At 29.7% G+C, this 18,064-nt stretch overlaps 1 protein-coding gene across 1 annotated transcript; it reads left to right on the forward strand.

Moving 5' to 3' along the window:
• The first annotated feature begins 8,289 nt into the window (after positions 1-8,289).
• LOC101509937 (cytochrome P450 71D10-like) lies at positions 8,290-10,582 on the forward strand. Its single transcript, XM_004516688.4, has 2 exons — positions 8,290-9,246; positions 9,788-10,582. The coding sequence occupies exons 1-2, from the start codon at positions 8,350-8,352 to the stop codon at positions 10,397-10,399; spliced, it is 1,509 nt and encodes a 502-aa protein (XP_004516745.1). The 5' UTR covers positions 8,290-8,349; the 3' UTR covers positions 10,400-10,582.
• Positions 10,583-18,064: the final 7,482 nt, after the last annotated feature.

An 18,064-nucleotide genomic window follows, 5' to 3' on the forward strand; every position in this document is an offset into this window, starting at 1 on the left:
AATTGGAAATCTAACTTTCATTCATTTACAGGTAAAGTCAATCTTGCTTAATCATCTCTATCTTGCATTCCTACATATGTGATGTAAACCATGTCAATTACTAGTTCTATTTGTGATAAAGCTAAGAGACTATGTTGCAACTTTATCTAGGGTAGTACACATGAACAAAGAGCATACCATTTGATCTATAGGGAAACAATTTGCAAGCCAAAGCACGAAGGCAGGCTTGGTTTCAAGAATCTCAAAGTCCTTAATCAAGCATATATGACCAAACTTGTTTGGCAACAGGTTACAAACATAGACATATTTTAGGTTCCATTGTCCTGAGGCAAGTATAATTTGGTATTATGAACAAGCTTCATATCCAACAACGCAATATTGCTTCAAATACTTGGATGAATATTTGCAAAGTGTACCCTAATACTAAAAGTAATGTGTGGTGAGTTATTCGTGATTGTCCTTCTACAAAATTTTGGAAGGATCACTAGATACTAGGTTGTGGAAAGCTTGCTAACTCAATACCTCAAGACATTCCACTTATAAAAACTAACTTTTATGTATTGAGCTACACTAATTATACAAATTAGAATTGAAGTAAACTGCAAAAAATTATCCCTAAGTCAATATGTGAGAAAATTATATCCTTGAAACCTCTAACTGATGCTTCTCCAGATTTCCCCACATGGCTACCAGCCACTGACGATCAACTTACTATTATGTTAGCCTATAATAACCTCGCAAACCATGAGACCAATGTTGACTCCATAATATTGTTCAAGGAGGTTTGGAATTGACAGAGCCCACCAATTGTTAGGACGACGCTTTGGAAGATGGCACATGGGAAACTCCTAACAAATGTTGAGAGTTGTCATAGAGGCATGGCCTAATACGACCCCTATCAATGTTGTCTCTCTACGCCTGAGACCCTTATGCACGTTGTGAGATATTGTGAGGATGTCCAACTACTTTGGAATAGAGTTATTAAGCCTGAATTTTGGAGTAAATTCGTTAGCATGTGTACTTATGTTTGGCTTGAATGAAATCTTACTCACAATGACATTCGAAGCATCCCTTGGACATGGAAAATTTTCTTTGATGTAGCGGTTAATGAACTCTAGAAAGATCGAAAATCTTTGGTTTTCTCCCAAAATACAAAAACAATGAGGGATTTGTCGCATTGCATTTATAACCAAGTTGACTTTTTTCATTACTCTTTGATCAAGAGTAAGGTTCTAAAGTATAACTTGAATAACTCTAATAAAAAAACACGAACTTAACCCCCTGTGGGGGTTATAAAGATGAACGTTGATGATACTTACACCCATATTGATGGCTCATTGGCTTGTGTGGGAATCCTTGGCGAGCAAAATGGTAAGTTCATATGTGGTTTCTACTGCAAAGTTACATCCAATAGCTCCTTATTTTCTGTAGATTTTTTGCAGTGGTGTTTTATTGGCTCGTGATAAAGGTATTCGTAATGTTATTTCTGAAACTAACTCAATGGCCATCCTCTCCATGATCAAAAAAGACTATACTCAGTTTACTTCCTTGTTAATCACCCTCAAAGAGATTATCTCTATATTGCATTAGATGCACTTGACCTACTCCTTTAGTTAATCGCTAAGAGAAGTAAATAGATGTGCTCATTTCTTAGTTCAACTTAGTCACAATGCTCCTTTTTTTTTAGACTATTTACCTACCTTTTTCTTTATTAGATTCATTTATGATGTATGGTGCTGAAAGTTTTCATTATCAATTTTGATTTTAGTTAATATAATTCCTTTCTGAATGTCTTGACACTAATATTGATGCCCAAAAAGTATTGACCTTATAGAAAACGTAAATATTTTTCTCTCTTTTATTACTGTAATAAATTTGTAACAATAACATATATTCTAGATAAACATATTACTTTAACAATTTTTATAAAATATGTGATTTTTGTTAAACATTCATGTAATAAGGGACATGGGGAATAATAAGAAGATAGCATTTCTAATTACTTTTTTCTTGCCATAAATATTTATGACAAAATAAATAAAGTGTGTAATGGACGGAGTTTATTCGATTTTTAACAAAAAATAATTCGAACTAATGAAATGCACACAGGTTGGTTTGATTCAGTTTTGTTTGTTTTTATAATTGAATTCGAACACAACTAAATCGATGATATACGGATTGGTTAAGTTTGGGTGATTGGATTTGCATAAAAAAAAAACTATAAAATTCTAATTTATTGATAATCAGAAATATAATTTGAAATACCCAATTAGAAAATAAAATATGCAGTTGCCACTTTGCATTTAGGGATGGGAATAGGCTAGGCCGTCCGACAGGGGCCTATGGCCTGGCCTACTTATGGCCTGGCCTGGCCTGGCCTATTTAATAAAAAGACCAGGCTCAGGCTATTTTTAAAGCCTATTTATTTAAATAGGTCAGGCTCAGGCTTATAAAGAAGCCTATTAGGCCTGACAGGCCGGCCTATATATACTTAATTATTTATTAATGTTATTTTTTATTATTATATTAATAATATTATTTCCTATTTTAAATTTTATCAATTAGACAATCACTCAGTAGTCATTCCATATTCGATAGCTATTCCATATTTGGTAGTCGTTCCATATTCGGTAGCCATTCAATTAGTCAATAACTCAGTAGTCCTTCCATATTTGTTTGAGAGGTAATAATTGATACATTTGTTTCAAAAAAAAAATCTATTCTTTGAAACCAAGAATTATGTTTTAGGGTTTAAAGGATGTTTGTTTCAGATTTTTTAAAAATTATTTTGTTAGAAAAATTATTTTTTGTTTAATATATATAGATATGTACATTGATATTGGTATGTGGAGAGCATTTAAATATTTTAATATGAATAAGGCTTTTAAATAGACTTCCAGGCTAGGCCAGGCTTTTAAAAAGGCCAGGCCAGGCCGAAAAAAAAGCCTATGATAGGCCGTAGGCCAGGCTTATGCCTAAAAAATTAATCGTAGGCCAGGCTCAGGCCTTGCAAAGCCTGGCCTGGCCTGGCCTATTCCCACCCCTATTTGCATTGTTCCTCGAACACGAATATCATGCGTAACTACCCACGAAAATGTTATGAGCAACATTATCTACGGAAATATCATAGACAAACGTTATTCACAGCATTTATGTCGATAATATTTTGCCTACGAGTCAATTATATGGACCCGTGTCCGTGAGTAGTCCACAGGTTATTTTTTATTACCAATGAAATTTTTGTGGGTAAAGTCTACTCACATGTTATTTTTTATTACCAAAGAAATTTTTGTAGGTAAAGTCAAAATTTACCGTAAGTAATGACATATTTTTTGTAGTGTTGGAATAAGTTATATCTACAAACCCATAATTTTTTTCTTAAAAATAAATATACAGTACTAACATAATTTGGTTCTCAAAAATAGAATTTTGGAGTAACATAATGCATAACAACCCCAAATTAAACTAAAAAATAGACAGTAATAATATCAAATTAAAACAAAATTTAGATAATGAAAATCTAAATGAGAATTTTAAATACAATGCAAAATAAGATCCGATCCACATACCCCTTAGAAATAAATGTATAAATTATATATTAGAAAAATCAAAAACGAAAAAGAATTATATAGAGTGCATATTTTGTTTACTGGTTTTGTGTTTGAGCAATAAGAAAGAACAAAAATAAGAATACAAATAAAGTAAATAAATATATAAAGTGTAAATAAAATACTTATGGACTTCTATGTGAAATAGCTAGCAATTGACAATACGCATTGTCAAACGTACCAAAATAAAGAGTAACAACATCATTTAAAAATATAAATATAGTTTTTTATAACTAAAATATATATTAACAATCCTTCATTAGCATAAAAGTGCTATAGAAGGAGCAAGCATTAACAATATACAACATTCTCTCTAACAATAAATAGAACTATCAAATTAAATAATTGAATGGTTATAAACACCATTGGTTAAAGTCATAGCTAAAGCATTTCAAATTATACTTAAACTAAAATCAAACTAAAACTTTCTTACTTTCAACAATTGAAAGAATATTTGCCTCATATTGAAACATTCTATTATTTCTATTTTACAAATAGACTAAATTACTGTTAGATAATATTATTATATATTAGTAGTAAGGGTATTTTAAACAATTCTATTCTTTTATATATATATTCATTGTAACCCTATTAACTTTAGTTTGGTTCATTCTATGTTATGAAACCTTAGAGTGATTGTTTTTCTTCTTCCTCTTTTCATTGTTAACATGGTATCAAAGAGCTTTGGTTGATTTTGTGATCTATTATAAAGAAGAGAGAGATTATTTTGATAGAAAAAACAACCACCAAAAGAGAAAAGAGAAGAGTAACCATATTCCCGATTTTGTTAAATCAGACTCACAAAAACATCGATTGTGCATTCGTTAACCGTTGGATCGGGCTGATGTTTGGACAGCAGGTTCGCAATATTCAGGTCTTTATCTTCAACGGTCGAATCGGCGAAACGACGTCTGTAGGGGGGATAAATAGGGCTCTCACAGCACCAGATTATCCATAATTTATTTTGTCTCAGTGATTGTATTTGTCGTATTTTCCTGTCATTATTTGTTATGGCTGATGTTAAGGATGACTCTCTTCAAGCACATTGTCCGAAATTGGGGAGAACACATAAGAAGAATTTTAGGGGGTCATCGTCCAATGTTGTTGCTCTGCTCCTTCTATCATTGGCTCTAGTTCTGGTTCTGTATACTCATCTGAGATTGCTTCCCAAATATTTGATATTGCAGAACAACTTCAAAAAAAACTTCTTGCCACTCAATCACATGACATGTATGCCACCTCTTCTAAAGGTTTGAACTCCTCTGGTATGTCAGATATATCTCCTTCCATATGGATTCTTGATTCGGGAGCATTTCATCATATGACATACGATGATAAATCTTTTGTGTCTGTGAAACTTGTCTCATCTGTGTCGGTTATGACTGCTGATGGCACTCATATGCCACTAGCAGGCGTTGGTTCTGTCTCCACACCTAACATGTCTCTTTCTGATGTTTATTATGATGGCACCCTCCACCAAACATCTTGTACTGATACTCCTCAATAAAATGGAGTTGCTGAAAGGAAACACCGCTATATTATAGAGACTGCTCGTTCCCTTTTGTTGTCCGCTTCAGTTCCTAGTGAGTTTTGGGGAGAAGCAGTTCTTACCGATGTTCATGCTATTAATAGAATTCCATCCTCTACCATATCAGGTTTGTCTTCCTTTGAAAAATTGTATGCTTCCACCCTTGATTATCATTCTTTGAAAGTTTTTGGTTCTACTTGTTTTGTTCTTCACCCTCAAGTAGAGCGCAGTAAGTTGTCTTCTCGTTCAGCGTTGTATGTTTTTCTTGGTTATGGGGATGGTCAAAAAGGTTATCGTTGTTATGATCCTCATGTAGGAAAACTTTATGTATCTCGTAATGTTGTTTTTCTTGAGCACATCCTTTTTATTCTTGATCCTCTTTGGCAGCATGCTATGGCAAAAGAACTTTCTGCATTGCACAAAACCAATACTTGGGAATCAGTACCTCTTCCTCCTGGAAAACGTGTTATTGGGTCTCGTTGGGTATACAAGATCAAAACTAAGTCTGATGGGTCAGTTGAGCGCTACAAAGCACGTCTTGTTGCTAAGGGTTTCTCTCAACAATATGGTATGGATTATGAAGAAACTTTTGCTCCTGTAGCCAAGATGACCACTATTCGTACTCTTATTGCAGTTGCATCTATTCGTCAATGGCATATTTCCCAAATGGATGTCAAAAATGCCTTTTTAAATGGTGAGCTTCGTCTGATGGGTCAGTTGAGCGCTACAAAGCACATCTTGTTGCTAAGGGTTTCTCTCAACAATATGGTATGGATTATGAAGAAACTTTTGCTCCTATAGCCAAGATGACTACTATTTGTACTCTTATTGCAGTTGCATCTATTCGTCAATGACATATTTCTCAAATGGATGTCAAAAATGCTTTTTTAAATGGTGAGCTTCATGAAGAAGTCTATATGGTCCCTCCGCAAGGAGTTTCTCATAATCAAGGGGAAGTATGTAAGTTAAAGAAAGGCTCTACATGGTCTTAAACGGGCTCATCGAGCTTGGTTTGAGAAATTCTCTACTTTGATCACTTCTCTTGGTTTTCACTCTAGTGAACATGATTCTGCATTGTTTATAAGGTCCACCACTTATGGTCGCATTATACTTTCTCTATATGTTGATGATATGATTATTACAGGTGATGATGTTAGTGGAATCAATGAGTTGAAATTGCAGTTAGCCAAACAGTTTGAGATTAAGGAATTGGGAACTCTTCGCTATTTCTTGGAGATTGAAGTTGCCTACTCTCCTAGAGGCTACCTTCTTTCTCAATCCAAGTACATCGCCAACATTCTTGGTCAGGCTTGTCTTTCTGATACTAGAGCAGCAGATACTCCTCTTGAGTTAAATGTGAAATATGCTCCCTCGGATGGTGTTCCTTTACCAGATTCCACTTTGTATCGTACTTTGGTTGGCAGTTTAGTGTATCTTACGATTACCAGACCTGACATTGCTTATGTTGTTCATGTTGTTAGTCAATTTGTTGTCTCTCCCACTACAGTACATTGGGCAGCAGGTATTCAGATTCATCGTTGTCTTCAAGGAACTCAATTTCAAAGTCTTCTCTTTCCATCGTCATCCTCATTAGAGTTACGAGCTTATTCTGATGCTGATTGGGCTGGTGACACCACAGATCGTAAATCCACCACAGGGTTCTGTATCTTTCTTGGAGACTTTCTTATTTCTTGGAAGAGTAAGAAACAAGACATTGTCTCTCGCTCCTCTACAGAAGCTGAGTATCGTGCTATGGCATCCACTACCGCTGAAATAATTTGGTTGTGTTGGCTTTTGTCTGATATGGGTATCTCTCTTTCTGAGCCAACTCCGATGCATTGCGATAACAAGAGTGCTATTCAAATTGCTCACAACTCGGTCTTTCATGAACGCACTAAACACATTGAGATTGATTGTCATTTTACTCGTCATCATCTTCAGCATGGAACTATTACTCTACCGTTTGTTTCGTCTTCTTTACAGATTGCTGATTTGTTTACAAAGATGCATTCCATTAAACGTTTCCGTTTTTTAGTTGACAAACTCTCGATGCTCCATGTTAATGCATCGTGAGTTTGAGGGGAGATGTTAGATAATATTATTATATATTAGTAGTAAAGGTATTTTAGACAATTCTATTCTTTTATATATATACTCATTGTAACCCTATTAACTTCAGTTTGGTTCATTCTATGTTATGAAACCCTAGAGTAGTTGTTTCTCTTCTTCCTCTTTTCATTGTTAACAATTGCAACTAATCAAACACAAAAAATCATCTTTCTTTTAATCCTACCACAACGAACCACGCTAGCAAATTGAGTAGTATGGTTAAGAGGCGTATTTGGTTAGGCACTACAAAAATCAAGCCAATTAATAATTTTTTTACCACACTTGACTAAAAATCAATGAACATTCAAAAAAAATAAATAAGTGATTAATATTTTCCTCAAAGTTGCATCCACCCAAACATGTTAAATCATCATATGCAATAACATTGCTAAAAGCCATATTGTCTTGTGACGGGATTCAATTATTGAACAACCCAAAAAACTAAGAAGAATTTGCCTAACTTTTATTATGATGTTATTTATATATTTAAATTGATAGACTAAATATTATTATTCATGATAAAATTTATATCTTTGTTAATATTTGTGTGTGTGTATATATATATATAAATATTTTTATATAATAATAATAATAATATAAATAAAAATAATATGTATATTATAGAGATGTAGAATGGAATCAGTACTAAACTATCTTTATCTACACTCATACCTACTTTTTTTTAAAATAATTATCCGAGTTGAAACATGTACTAATAATATGGGTCAAATTTCTATCCCTAACTCTTATGTAATGGTACAAAATATATTACGAATAGAATATAGCTACATCCTTAATGATAAGGTCAAATAAAATAAGCTCTTGAAGTCAAAAATAATGGACTTAACTACAATAAGCGCATGAGAATTTAAACGTGGATGCTGAACGGTGTGCTATAAAAAAAAAAAATATTTTGGGTTGGGTTTGGGGCAGCGCAAATATAACCTCAATATTTTTTTATTATATCTTATTAATCACATAGAATAATAATATTAGTCTTATATAAATTAACCTGTCTTCAAACAGCATATCATCATTCGAAGCTTTTGCATAGAATTAGAAACCTTCATCTAAACATTCTTCTTTTGTTCCTCCTAAATCATCATGGAGTTTCACAACCCTTTCACTAATATTACCTTTATTGCTTCTTTTGTCTTCCTTTTGATGATATTCAAAATATTTAAAAGATGGAGTTCTAAAAATTCCACTACCAATTTACCACCAGGACCATGGACCCTACCCCTTATAGGAAACATACATCAAATTATCAGCAACTCACTTCCCCATCATTGCTTCAAAAATTTGGCAGAGAAATATGGTCCTTTAATGCACCTTAAACTAGGAGAGATATCACATGTAATAGTTAGTTCACCTGAAATGGCCAAAGAGGTTATGAAAACACATGACTTCACCTTTTGTGATAGACCATCATTGCTTTTGCTTTCGATACTTACTTACAATGGTTCAGACATTGCCTTCTCTAAATATGGAGAAAAGTGGAGGCAACTTCGAAAGATGATTGTTGTTGAGCTATTAAATGCAAAGCGTGTTCAATCATTTAGGCCCATAAGAGAAGAAGAGGTGTCAGATCTTGTTAAATCAATATATGAATCTGAAGGCTCAGTTGTTAATCTCACTAAAATGATTTACTCAATGACATATGGAATAACAGGGCGAGCAGCTTTTGGAAAAAAGAACCAACAACAACAAGTTTTCATATCAGCTTTTGAGAAAATATTGATCATATTGGGAGGATTTTGTATTGCTGATCTTTTTCCTTCTATAAAAATATTGCTTGAAAGGGTGAGTAGTACAAAGACTAAATTTGAAAAACTTTGTAGAGAGACTGATGGAATATTGCAAGACATCATCAATGATCACAAAAACAGTGACAAAGAAGCAAGGGATGAAGATCTAGTAGATGTTCTTCTCAAGCTTCAACAAGAAAATAAACACTCGGAAAATCCATTGACTGATGACAATATTAAATCAGTCATTCAGGTTAGTATACAATTAAACACATTTATTTTCATAACTTAAAGATTAAAGGCTTAATTGCAGTTTTAGTCCTCTTAGTTTTACTGATTCACAAAATTGGTCTTCTAATTTTAAAAGTTGACATTTTTGGTTGCTCACTCATATTTTTGAACTAAAAAATGACAAATTGACATATTTTTAGACGTGACATACAATTATATGATATAGAATCATCTATATGAATTAATTATTCATTTGTTATTAATTAAGTTAAAAATATGAAGAAAAAAATTCAAAGTTAAAATCAAAGTTTTTACGACATTTTATTTCAATTTCATCGGTGTTAATCATTCTACATTGTCGTATCATATGTCACATTATTTAAACCATATCACGTTATTATTTTTTAGTAAAAAAACTAGAGGGAGGGACCAAAATTGTCACTTTTAAAATAGGAGGACCAATTTCGTGAATTAGTAAAAATAGAAGGATTAAAACTGCAATGTATCGAAGAAAATGATTGTTGGTCTAGATAATAAATAGTGTCACTATTAATCCATTTCAGGATTTGTTCGCTGCTGGTAGCGAAACATCATCAAGTACTGTGTTATGGGGGATGTCTGAGATGGTAAAGAATCCAAAGGTGATGGAAGAAGCACAAGCTGAGGTAAGAAGAGTGTATGGTAGCAAGGGGTATGTGGATGAGACAGAGTTGAACCAATTGATATACTTAAAGTCAGTCATCAAAGAAACGTTGAGGTTGCATCCACCTATACCATTGTTAGTTCCAAGAGAAAGTAGAGAGAAATGTCAAATAAATGGATATGATATCCCAGCCAAAACAATAGTTGCTGTTAATGTTTGGGCAATTGGAAGAGATCCAAGGTATTGGGTTGAAGCTGAGAGTTTTAAACCTGAAAGGTTTGAGAATAGTCTAGTAGATTTTAGAGGCACAGATTTTGAATTGTTACCATTTGGTGCTGGAAGGAGGGTGTGTCCAGGCATTATCTTTGCCATACCTAACATTGAGTTACCTCTTGCTCAGTTACTTTACCATTTTGATTGGAAGCTTCCCAATGGATTGAAGAATGAAGAACTGAATATGACTGAGCAATTTGGTATTACTGTAGGAAGAAAACATGACCTATGTTTGATTCCTATTCCTCGACGTGCTTGATATGTATTGCATAAACAAACAAGTTCACAAAATAATTAATAATACTTCACCACTTAGCAATTGTTGTTTCTAGTGGACCAAATAATAGTCATTTCTCCCATCAAGGAAGGAGAACGTTGTTCCTTATAAAATATGTATTGGCAATCATTATAAATAATATTTTTTAAATATGTGTTTCTAATATATGTATTATACTTTAACCACAAGCATTAAATTTGTGCTAAAATTCAATTATAAACTAAACAAATATGGTTGTACACTATCTACTTAACACCCTTTTAAACTGTCAACTCATACCACTAGACAAAATATGACAAACAAATAATAAAATGAATAATGGTATCCATTTGTAATTATGAGCATATTGAAGTACTTTTAATTTTCTCTTAAAATTATATAAAAAGTAATAGATTAGAATATAATAGTTATATTAAAGTGTAATTGGTGAAGAATTTGGGCCTATACAACTTCAAGCCCAGGTCTTAGCTTCGGATCAAAGCAGTTGGGATTTTAGTGAAAAGGGGGTATCAAAGTCTTATTTCAGGTGCAGATAGTAACTCTGGTGGAAGATTGGGTTGTAAATTTTAAGGATTGGGTTGGTCGAATGGACGGCGTGAAAGGCATTAGGGGCACAATTTTTCAGCATTTCAAGGATCATTTTCTTTTTTTTCTTTTCTTCGTGTGGGGCGAATTTTGGTGGGTAATTTTTAATTTCAATGTATTAGTGATGAAGATGGAGATTTTTGGGTGAGAATCTTTGATGAAAGGGAGGTTAAGGTTGTTGTGTGGGATTGTGATAACTTTAGAAGCCCTAGGATTGATGGAGTAAATTTTGGTTTTTTGAAAGAATTTTGAGAGGATGCGAAATACGACTTTAAAAAGTCTATAAATAATCGATAGCAAGAGTAAAAAAATGGGGAAAGTACGATAGGGAGCACAATTGAGAGCACAAAAAAAAGAATAATAGACAAAAGAGGAGAAGATAATCTGATCTTGGAAAAATCAGTCAAGTAAAAAACCAATTAAGCAGTAAAGTATCGTTTTCTTATTGTTCTCTCTAATTTTCTACTTATTAGTCTTTGTATTGCACCTTTTACAAAATATTCTTTTTTTTTCTTTCTCTTTTTTCTGTTTATGCAAAAAAATAAACTCATATTTTAAACTTTCATTTTTTTTAAAGTTGTTTGTTCTTAAAATTGTTTTCTTTGCAACACAAAAATTAAAAAAATAAAATATAACTAATTGATGTTTATATACTAAGAAAACAAATTTCACCCTATTGTAATGTAACAGAAAACTTATATCACGTCTTTATCAAATAAAAAGAAAATCATAACAACGAATAAATAGTTTTTTTTCCTTATGACTAGAATTAAAGTCCGCTGCCGCCAGATGAAATTCATCATCGCTCTTCGCGCCACATCACGCATCCCCAATCATCCTTTAATATGTTGCTTCACTGTCGCATTCATCTGTCTCATTCACAAACAACCATGTTATGTTGTTTTCTAACAAAAACCTATTTTTCTTTATTTTAAAACAAAAAAAATAGAAGATATAATCCATGATAAGACATCTCACTTTTTTTTCATTATTATTATTATTACGTTTTTTTTATATGTATATAAATAAAAAATAATTAAAATAATAAAAATCAGACAACAAATAAATATTTTATACCCAAGTACTACGTGTGTTTTGATTTCTCTATTGTACCTGAGGATAGCAACGTTTTTCCATTGTCAAACCAAATTAATAAAAAAAAATCCTTTTTTTATTAATGTAAATAATTTATTTTCTTTTTTTTAATTATCTTTTAGGGTAAAATAAATAATTAAATAAATAATATGTATACAATTAATTATACAATAACTATTTTAACGGACGATGTTGGGTAATATTATTTTTCCTATTCGTAATCGACTTCTGAATCTATTTTTTGTGTTCAAGAACTTTACTTTAGATTTTATCTAATTTTCTCTTTTTAAAAAATAAAATTGGTAGCGATTTCTTTTTTCGCAGACAAATCGGATGCGACAGTAGAAAAGAACATTATATATGATAAATTGTGTCTCCTCTAAACTAAACTAATATGATAATGTTAGTTTTTGTTGTGCCTCTTATTGGTAGTCGTCAACTACCACTGACGCTATTTTACGTTTGTAGTGTAGGTGATTTGTCTCTTCGACGTTTTAAAAGATAAACACATATAAAATTTTATGCTTACATAATAATTGACTAAAAGGAATTCTTCCGCTCAAAAGAATAATTTTAAAAAGAATTTTTAAAATTTATATCTTATGATTTCGGTTGTTAATGCCTTATTTTCATGTTTTTCGTGTGATTTGATAACGTGATTAATGTTTTTGAATGTGCTTCAATCTTTGGAATAATCTTCTTGTAAGAACTTTATCGTAGATATATGTTGGATACATATTTATGATGTGATACTTTTGAGTTAGTTGCACGGGTCTTTTGTTTATCAACATATCATTTATTACTTTTGAAACAAAAGGAATTTGAATGATAGTGAGTACTATATTGCATTCGTTGATGATTATTCAAGTATGTGTTGGATTTACTATATGAAGCTTAAATCTAATGTTGCTAACATCTTCATGACAAAGCACTGCCGGAGAAATTTTGGGCTAAAGCTCCAAATACAATAGTGTTTTTGTTGAAAAGATTGCCAACAATGTATATATCTCATATTTGTCTGAGTGTTAAAGATTTGTAAAAGAAAAGAAGGTTGATTAAAGTAAAAAAAAGTTTATGTAACAAACGGAGGAGTGATGTGGTAGAGGAATAAATTAAATAATTAAATAAATGAAATTAAGTAATCAAATTGATAAAGAAATGGAAAATAGAATTGAAGGAAACATAAAGTGTTATGTTTTTGTCCCTCCATTCAAAATCAGAAATAGGTTTGGGAATTAGGGTTCTCTCCTCCTTTCTCTATTATCGCATCACCATCTTCAAATCACTATTATCGAATCACCATCATCTTCGAATCTTCATATGCTTCTTCTTAGTTCAACCATGGTGTCATCTTCATCTGCAACAAACTCAGCTCGTTTTCAATTGCATAAATGTGGATGTAGGAAAGCAATGCATATGTTCATCTGTAACACTGATGAAAATCTAAACGGCGAATTGGGAGATGTCCTCATTGGAAAATGAGTAATTTTTCTTAAATCTGTTATTTTAAAATTTATTATTTTTAGTTATAATTTACATTTACTAAGTTTAATGTTTAATTTTTTGTTTTTGTTTGTAAACCCCTTATAGTTGTCAATTGTTTGTATCGGATGATAAACTCGATATAGATCCCATATTAGTTCGACTCCGACGTAGAACAAATTCAAAATCAACTTCGCAAGATATTTCTGTTAATGCTTCAACAACAGCAACGTTACCAATTTTACATTCATGTGGACGCAAATGTAATGAGCTTATGAAGGGAAAGGAGGAGATAACCTAATCCCCAAATCTATATCTGATTTTGAATGGAGGGACTAAACATAACACATTCGACTTTCCTTCATTTCTTTTTATCATTTTTTAATCAATTTAATTACTTAATGTCATTTTTCTTAATTATTTAATTTATTCATCTGATTCGTCAAACAATCTTGTCACTTCTCTAATTGCCACATAAGCTTTTTTTAACGGCAACTAACAATATGGGATAATTTTAAAACTATATTGATCTTACAAAGTTTAAATTGAAAAGAAAAAAAAAACTTACACGGACAAAAATGATAAAGGCGTGAACTTACAAAGACAAATCAAATATTTAAGCCTAAAATAATCAAAGTAATATCAAAATATTACAACAATTTTTTTGCAAGCTCACAAAGATATTAAGGTAGCTCTTTAAAATCACGATCTTCATAATGTTCTCTAAAAGCTAATAATGCTCCCCATGTATTGAAGGTGACTTTGCTTGAAATTTATTTTATAACTCACATTGAGTTCTTATGTTGTATACCTTGGGTATATGCAACAACAATACAAAATCAACTTTGAGTATCATCTCAACAACATCCTTTCAAGATAAGAAAATGATGTTGCAGTAATGCATCATCAACATCAATACAAGTATAGGTGCACCTTTCATTTATAAAATGCATAGTAAAGATTGTATCTTGATGTCACACCATTCCAAGTAGTATAATATGTCATCATTATCATACCAAATGGTAAAACTCAAAGTTGATGTTGTCTTTTGTTATTGTAGACACTAGAACATCAAAGAATAATCATATTCATGATTACTACATTCTTGTTTATACTGAAGTATCTCAAAAATATTAAATAGACAAAATATATTGTGTGCAAACACCAAGACAAATTGAGGAAAACAATCCTTCAAAAAAAATTATTTAAAAATGAGTAACCAAAAAAATATCATTCTCTTATATAGAAAAAAATCATTCTCACTTGTATTCTTTGAGAGTGCAAATCAATTTGTTTTATTATAATATCTTTAATATACATATGTGTTAATTTTGAATTGTTTTCCTATACAACAACCTCTTCGATATCACCTCTTCAAACTTGTTCAGCCTTCTTGTGGTATCAATTCCATGATTCTTGAAGATGGACAATTATTTACTAATATGTTGAGTTTTGAAAACAACCAAAACGAGACTAGATCGAATACAAATTATTATCTGGATGAGTTTTTTTTTTTATTATGATTTGACTCTTTAGTTTTGTTTTGAATATTAGGATTTTAATTTTTTTTATCATGGTCGTATTTTGTTTTTCAAATATATGCATAAATTATGTTTTATTAAAAATGTTAAGTAATTTAATAATAATTTAAATTTTAATAATTAATTGCAATTTAAATAATTTAATAAAAATTTCAAATCTTTAAATAATTTTGCTTCAATTAAATATAAAATAAAATAAAAACTAAATAAAGTTTAATCAATTATTAAAATTTTAAATAATTTATTATAGTAAAAATCATTCATATAAATAACTTTTAAATAATTAATTATAATATAAATATTTAATTAAATAAAAATACTTATTGTAGCTCCATTGCCATATTATTATAGCTCTCCCATGAACTCCAAAATCCAACTCGTCATATTTATTTTAGACAAAAATATAGTTTGATTAAAAATACATTATTTTTTTAGAGTGATTAGAATTACCAAAAAAAAATTACAAAAAAAGAAATACATAAAAAGAAATAGTTGTTTTGTTATATAAAGAAATATGTGTTAATACACAACTATTAAATTTTAAAAATATATTTATAAGAGTTTGGTTTTTTTCTTTTCTATTAAAGAATATTTTATTTTCTATTAATTGATAATAAAAAACTTTTTTTACACAATTAATGGAATCACATATTATGAAATTAATTTATTTTATTAATTTAAAAATTACTCTACAAATATTTAAATAATAAATATAATCAGCTATATATATAAAAAAACACTTTAATACTAACATATAAATGCATAACAAGTTAATCCTATAAATAATATGTACCACAATATTATTTTGTAGAAATGATATTAAAATGTCGTCATATTATTTTTTTATTGATGAACTATAAAATATCAGCATCCTTTTTTTACTCAATAATATTGTCAATGTCATCTTCTACATAAATAGCACAAAACGATATTTGACATGTATATCTTGTTGCAACTATATTTTCTATATTAAAAATAAATCAAATTTCAAATAGTAAAATTGCTAAAATAGTAAAAGTACCATGCAATCATATTTGATTTTAAAATGCATGTTTCTTCAAATTCACAGTATTTGTTTCTCCAAATAAGAATCACAAATGGACTATGAGTAGGATCTCAGTAAAATACTATATTATATTTGTAGTTTAAAAAAATAAAAATACTCGAATTTTGTGGGTAATAATAGATATTTAATTATATGCACTTATACTCATTACTTGCATTTAAATTAAAATAAATTTTTCAATTATAAAATATTATATTATTTAATACAATTAAAAAAAATATTTAAAATTGTTAAATATATTTAATCATGAAAATAATAAATAAAAGTATTTAAATTGTCCAAAAATACATTGACTGAAGTTAATATTGTTCCCATTAAAGATATTATTATAAGCAAAACAAAAAAGAACATTAATTATTGGACTAAACATAGTTTTATTTAAATAAAAATAAAAGAAATTTAGAAAATAAATATAATCTTTTGTGAAATTAATTATTAATTTTATATATGTTATGGAATCTTTTTATTCCACCCAAAAATGTAAGGGAAATTTTATTAACTTTTGTTATAATTTTATTTTTATATTTTGATTTTATTTTTTAAAAGCGTTGTTGTATCTTTTACAGCGCGCGATTCTACAGTGCTTATTTTTTTGAAAAAACGCTGTAAAATGTCATTTTTAGCGTAATGTAAAATATTATCATATATGATAAAGTTTATATTTTTTTGTGTGTGTGCATATTATGTGGATATTAAAGTACTTGCATTCGCTTATTTTTTAAAGTAATTATATATGTCTACGCATGTATCTATATGTATCTATGATGTAGATTTTTACATTTTCTATTGTAAGTATTTTTAATGGATATCTAACTTGTGCATATTTCATTGTCATTTATGTCTCTACCTTTAGTGTCACTAATTCAACTGAATAGGCAAATTAATCTTTAAAATTATAAATGTTATTCAAATTAATTTTTAAATTAATTTTATAAATTGTTAAATATATCTTTAAAATTATAAAATATTAATCAAAATAATATATTTATAAACTTTAATTTATTTTTAGATATTTTAATATATCACTGTAATTGAATATAAATTTTACCCAACTCATATTAATTTAAATGTTTATAATTTAAAAGAGTAATTTTCTTATTAATTCATCATAATTATCTCACTAAAATCTCGGTTCAAAACTTTCAACCTACTAATATTTAACTGAAGTGTGATTTAATGACTAATTTATTTATTTATTGCTACGACGCACCACCACATCCTCTCTCTCCATATATCACTTGAATAAAAAACAGAAACAAAAAAATCCCAAAAAACGTTCCTTTTCATTCGACAGTAATAAATAATTAAATAAAGTAACTCTTTTTCTCTCTCCATTCTTATCCAAAACATAAAACAACATTGATAAAAAAAAATATATAACAACAGAAAAAGAGTAACTACTTCTATTCTTTTTTTCTCTTTCTTCATTGTCTCCAAAAAATTTCCACATTTTAATACATTTCATTCAATAACAAAACCCAGAATAAATAGACACATATTATGTGGGTACACTTTTTCTCTTTCATTTTCCTATGTAATATTTTCTCCCATTTTAATAATTTAATTTATTATTATCATTGACCCTCTCTTCCTCTTTCATTATTTGTTAAAAATATATTATCCTTTATTTTTATTTTTATTTATGGTGATATAATCAAAAACCTTTTCCTAAAAGGAAAGTGTCAATATTTTTTCACAATTAAATCACCCTTAGTCAAATCAGTAAAAATATTATTTTTTTGTCTTTCTATTAAAGAAAGATGAGCTAATGAAAATAATGCTTCAATCCACCAAACACAAAAAAAAACAAAATCCTTTATTATTTTATTTTTATTTTCTTTATATATATATAAAACAGAGCTTCTCTGTTTCTTCTAC

The sequence above is a fragment of the Cicer arietinum genome, chromosome 8 (genome assembly GCF_000331145.2).
Source record: "Cicer arietinum cultivar CDC Frontier isolate Library 1 chromosome 8, Cicar.CDCFrontier_v2.0, whole genome shotgun sequence".
In the NCBI taxonomy this organism is placed as follows: Eukaryota; Viridiplantae; Streptophyta; class Magnoliopsida; order Fabales; family Fabaceae; genus Cicer; species Cicer arietinum.

What these genes read in the sequence shown, in the direction of transcription:
- LOC101509937 (XM_004516688.4), top strand. Translation starts at nt 8,350, where the DNA reads ATGGAGTTTCACAACCCTTTCACTAATATTACCTTTATTGCTTCTTTT. An exon ending in ATATTAAATCAGTCATTCAG is followed by an intron (nt 9,247 to 9,787) that starts GTTAGTATACAA and finishes AATCCATTTCAG; the next exon opens with GATTTGTTCGCTGCTGGTAG.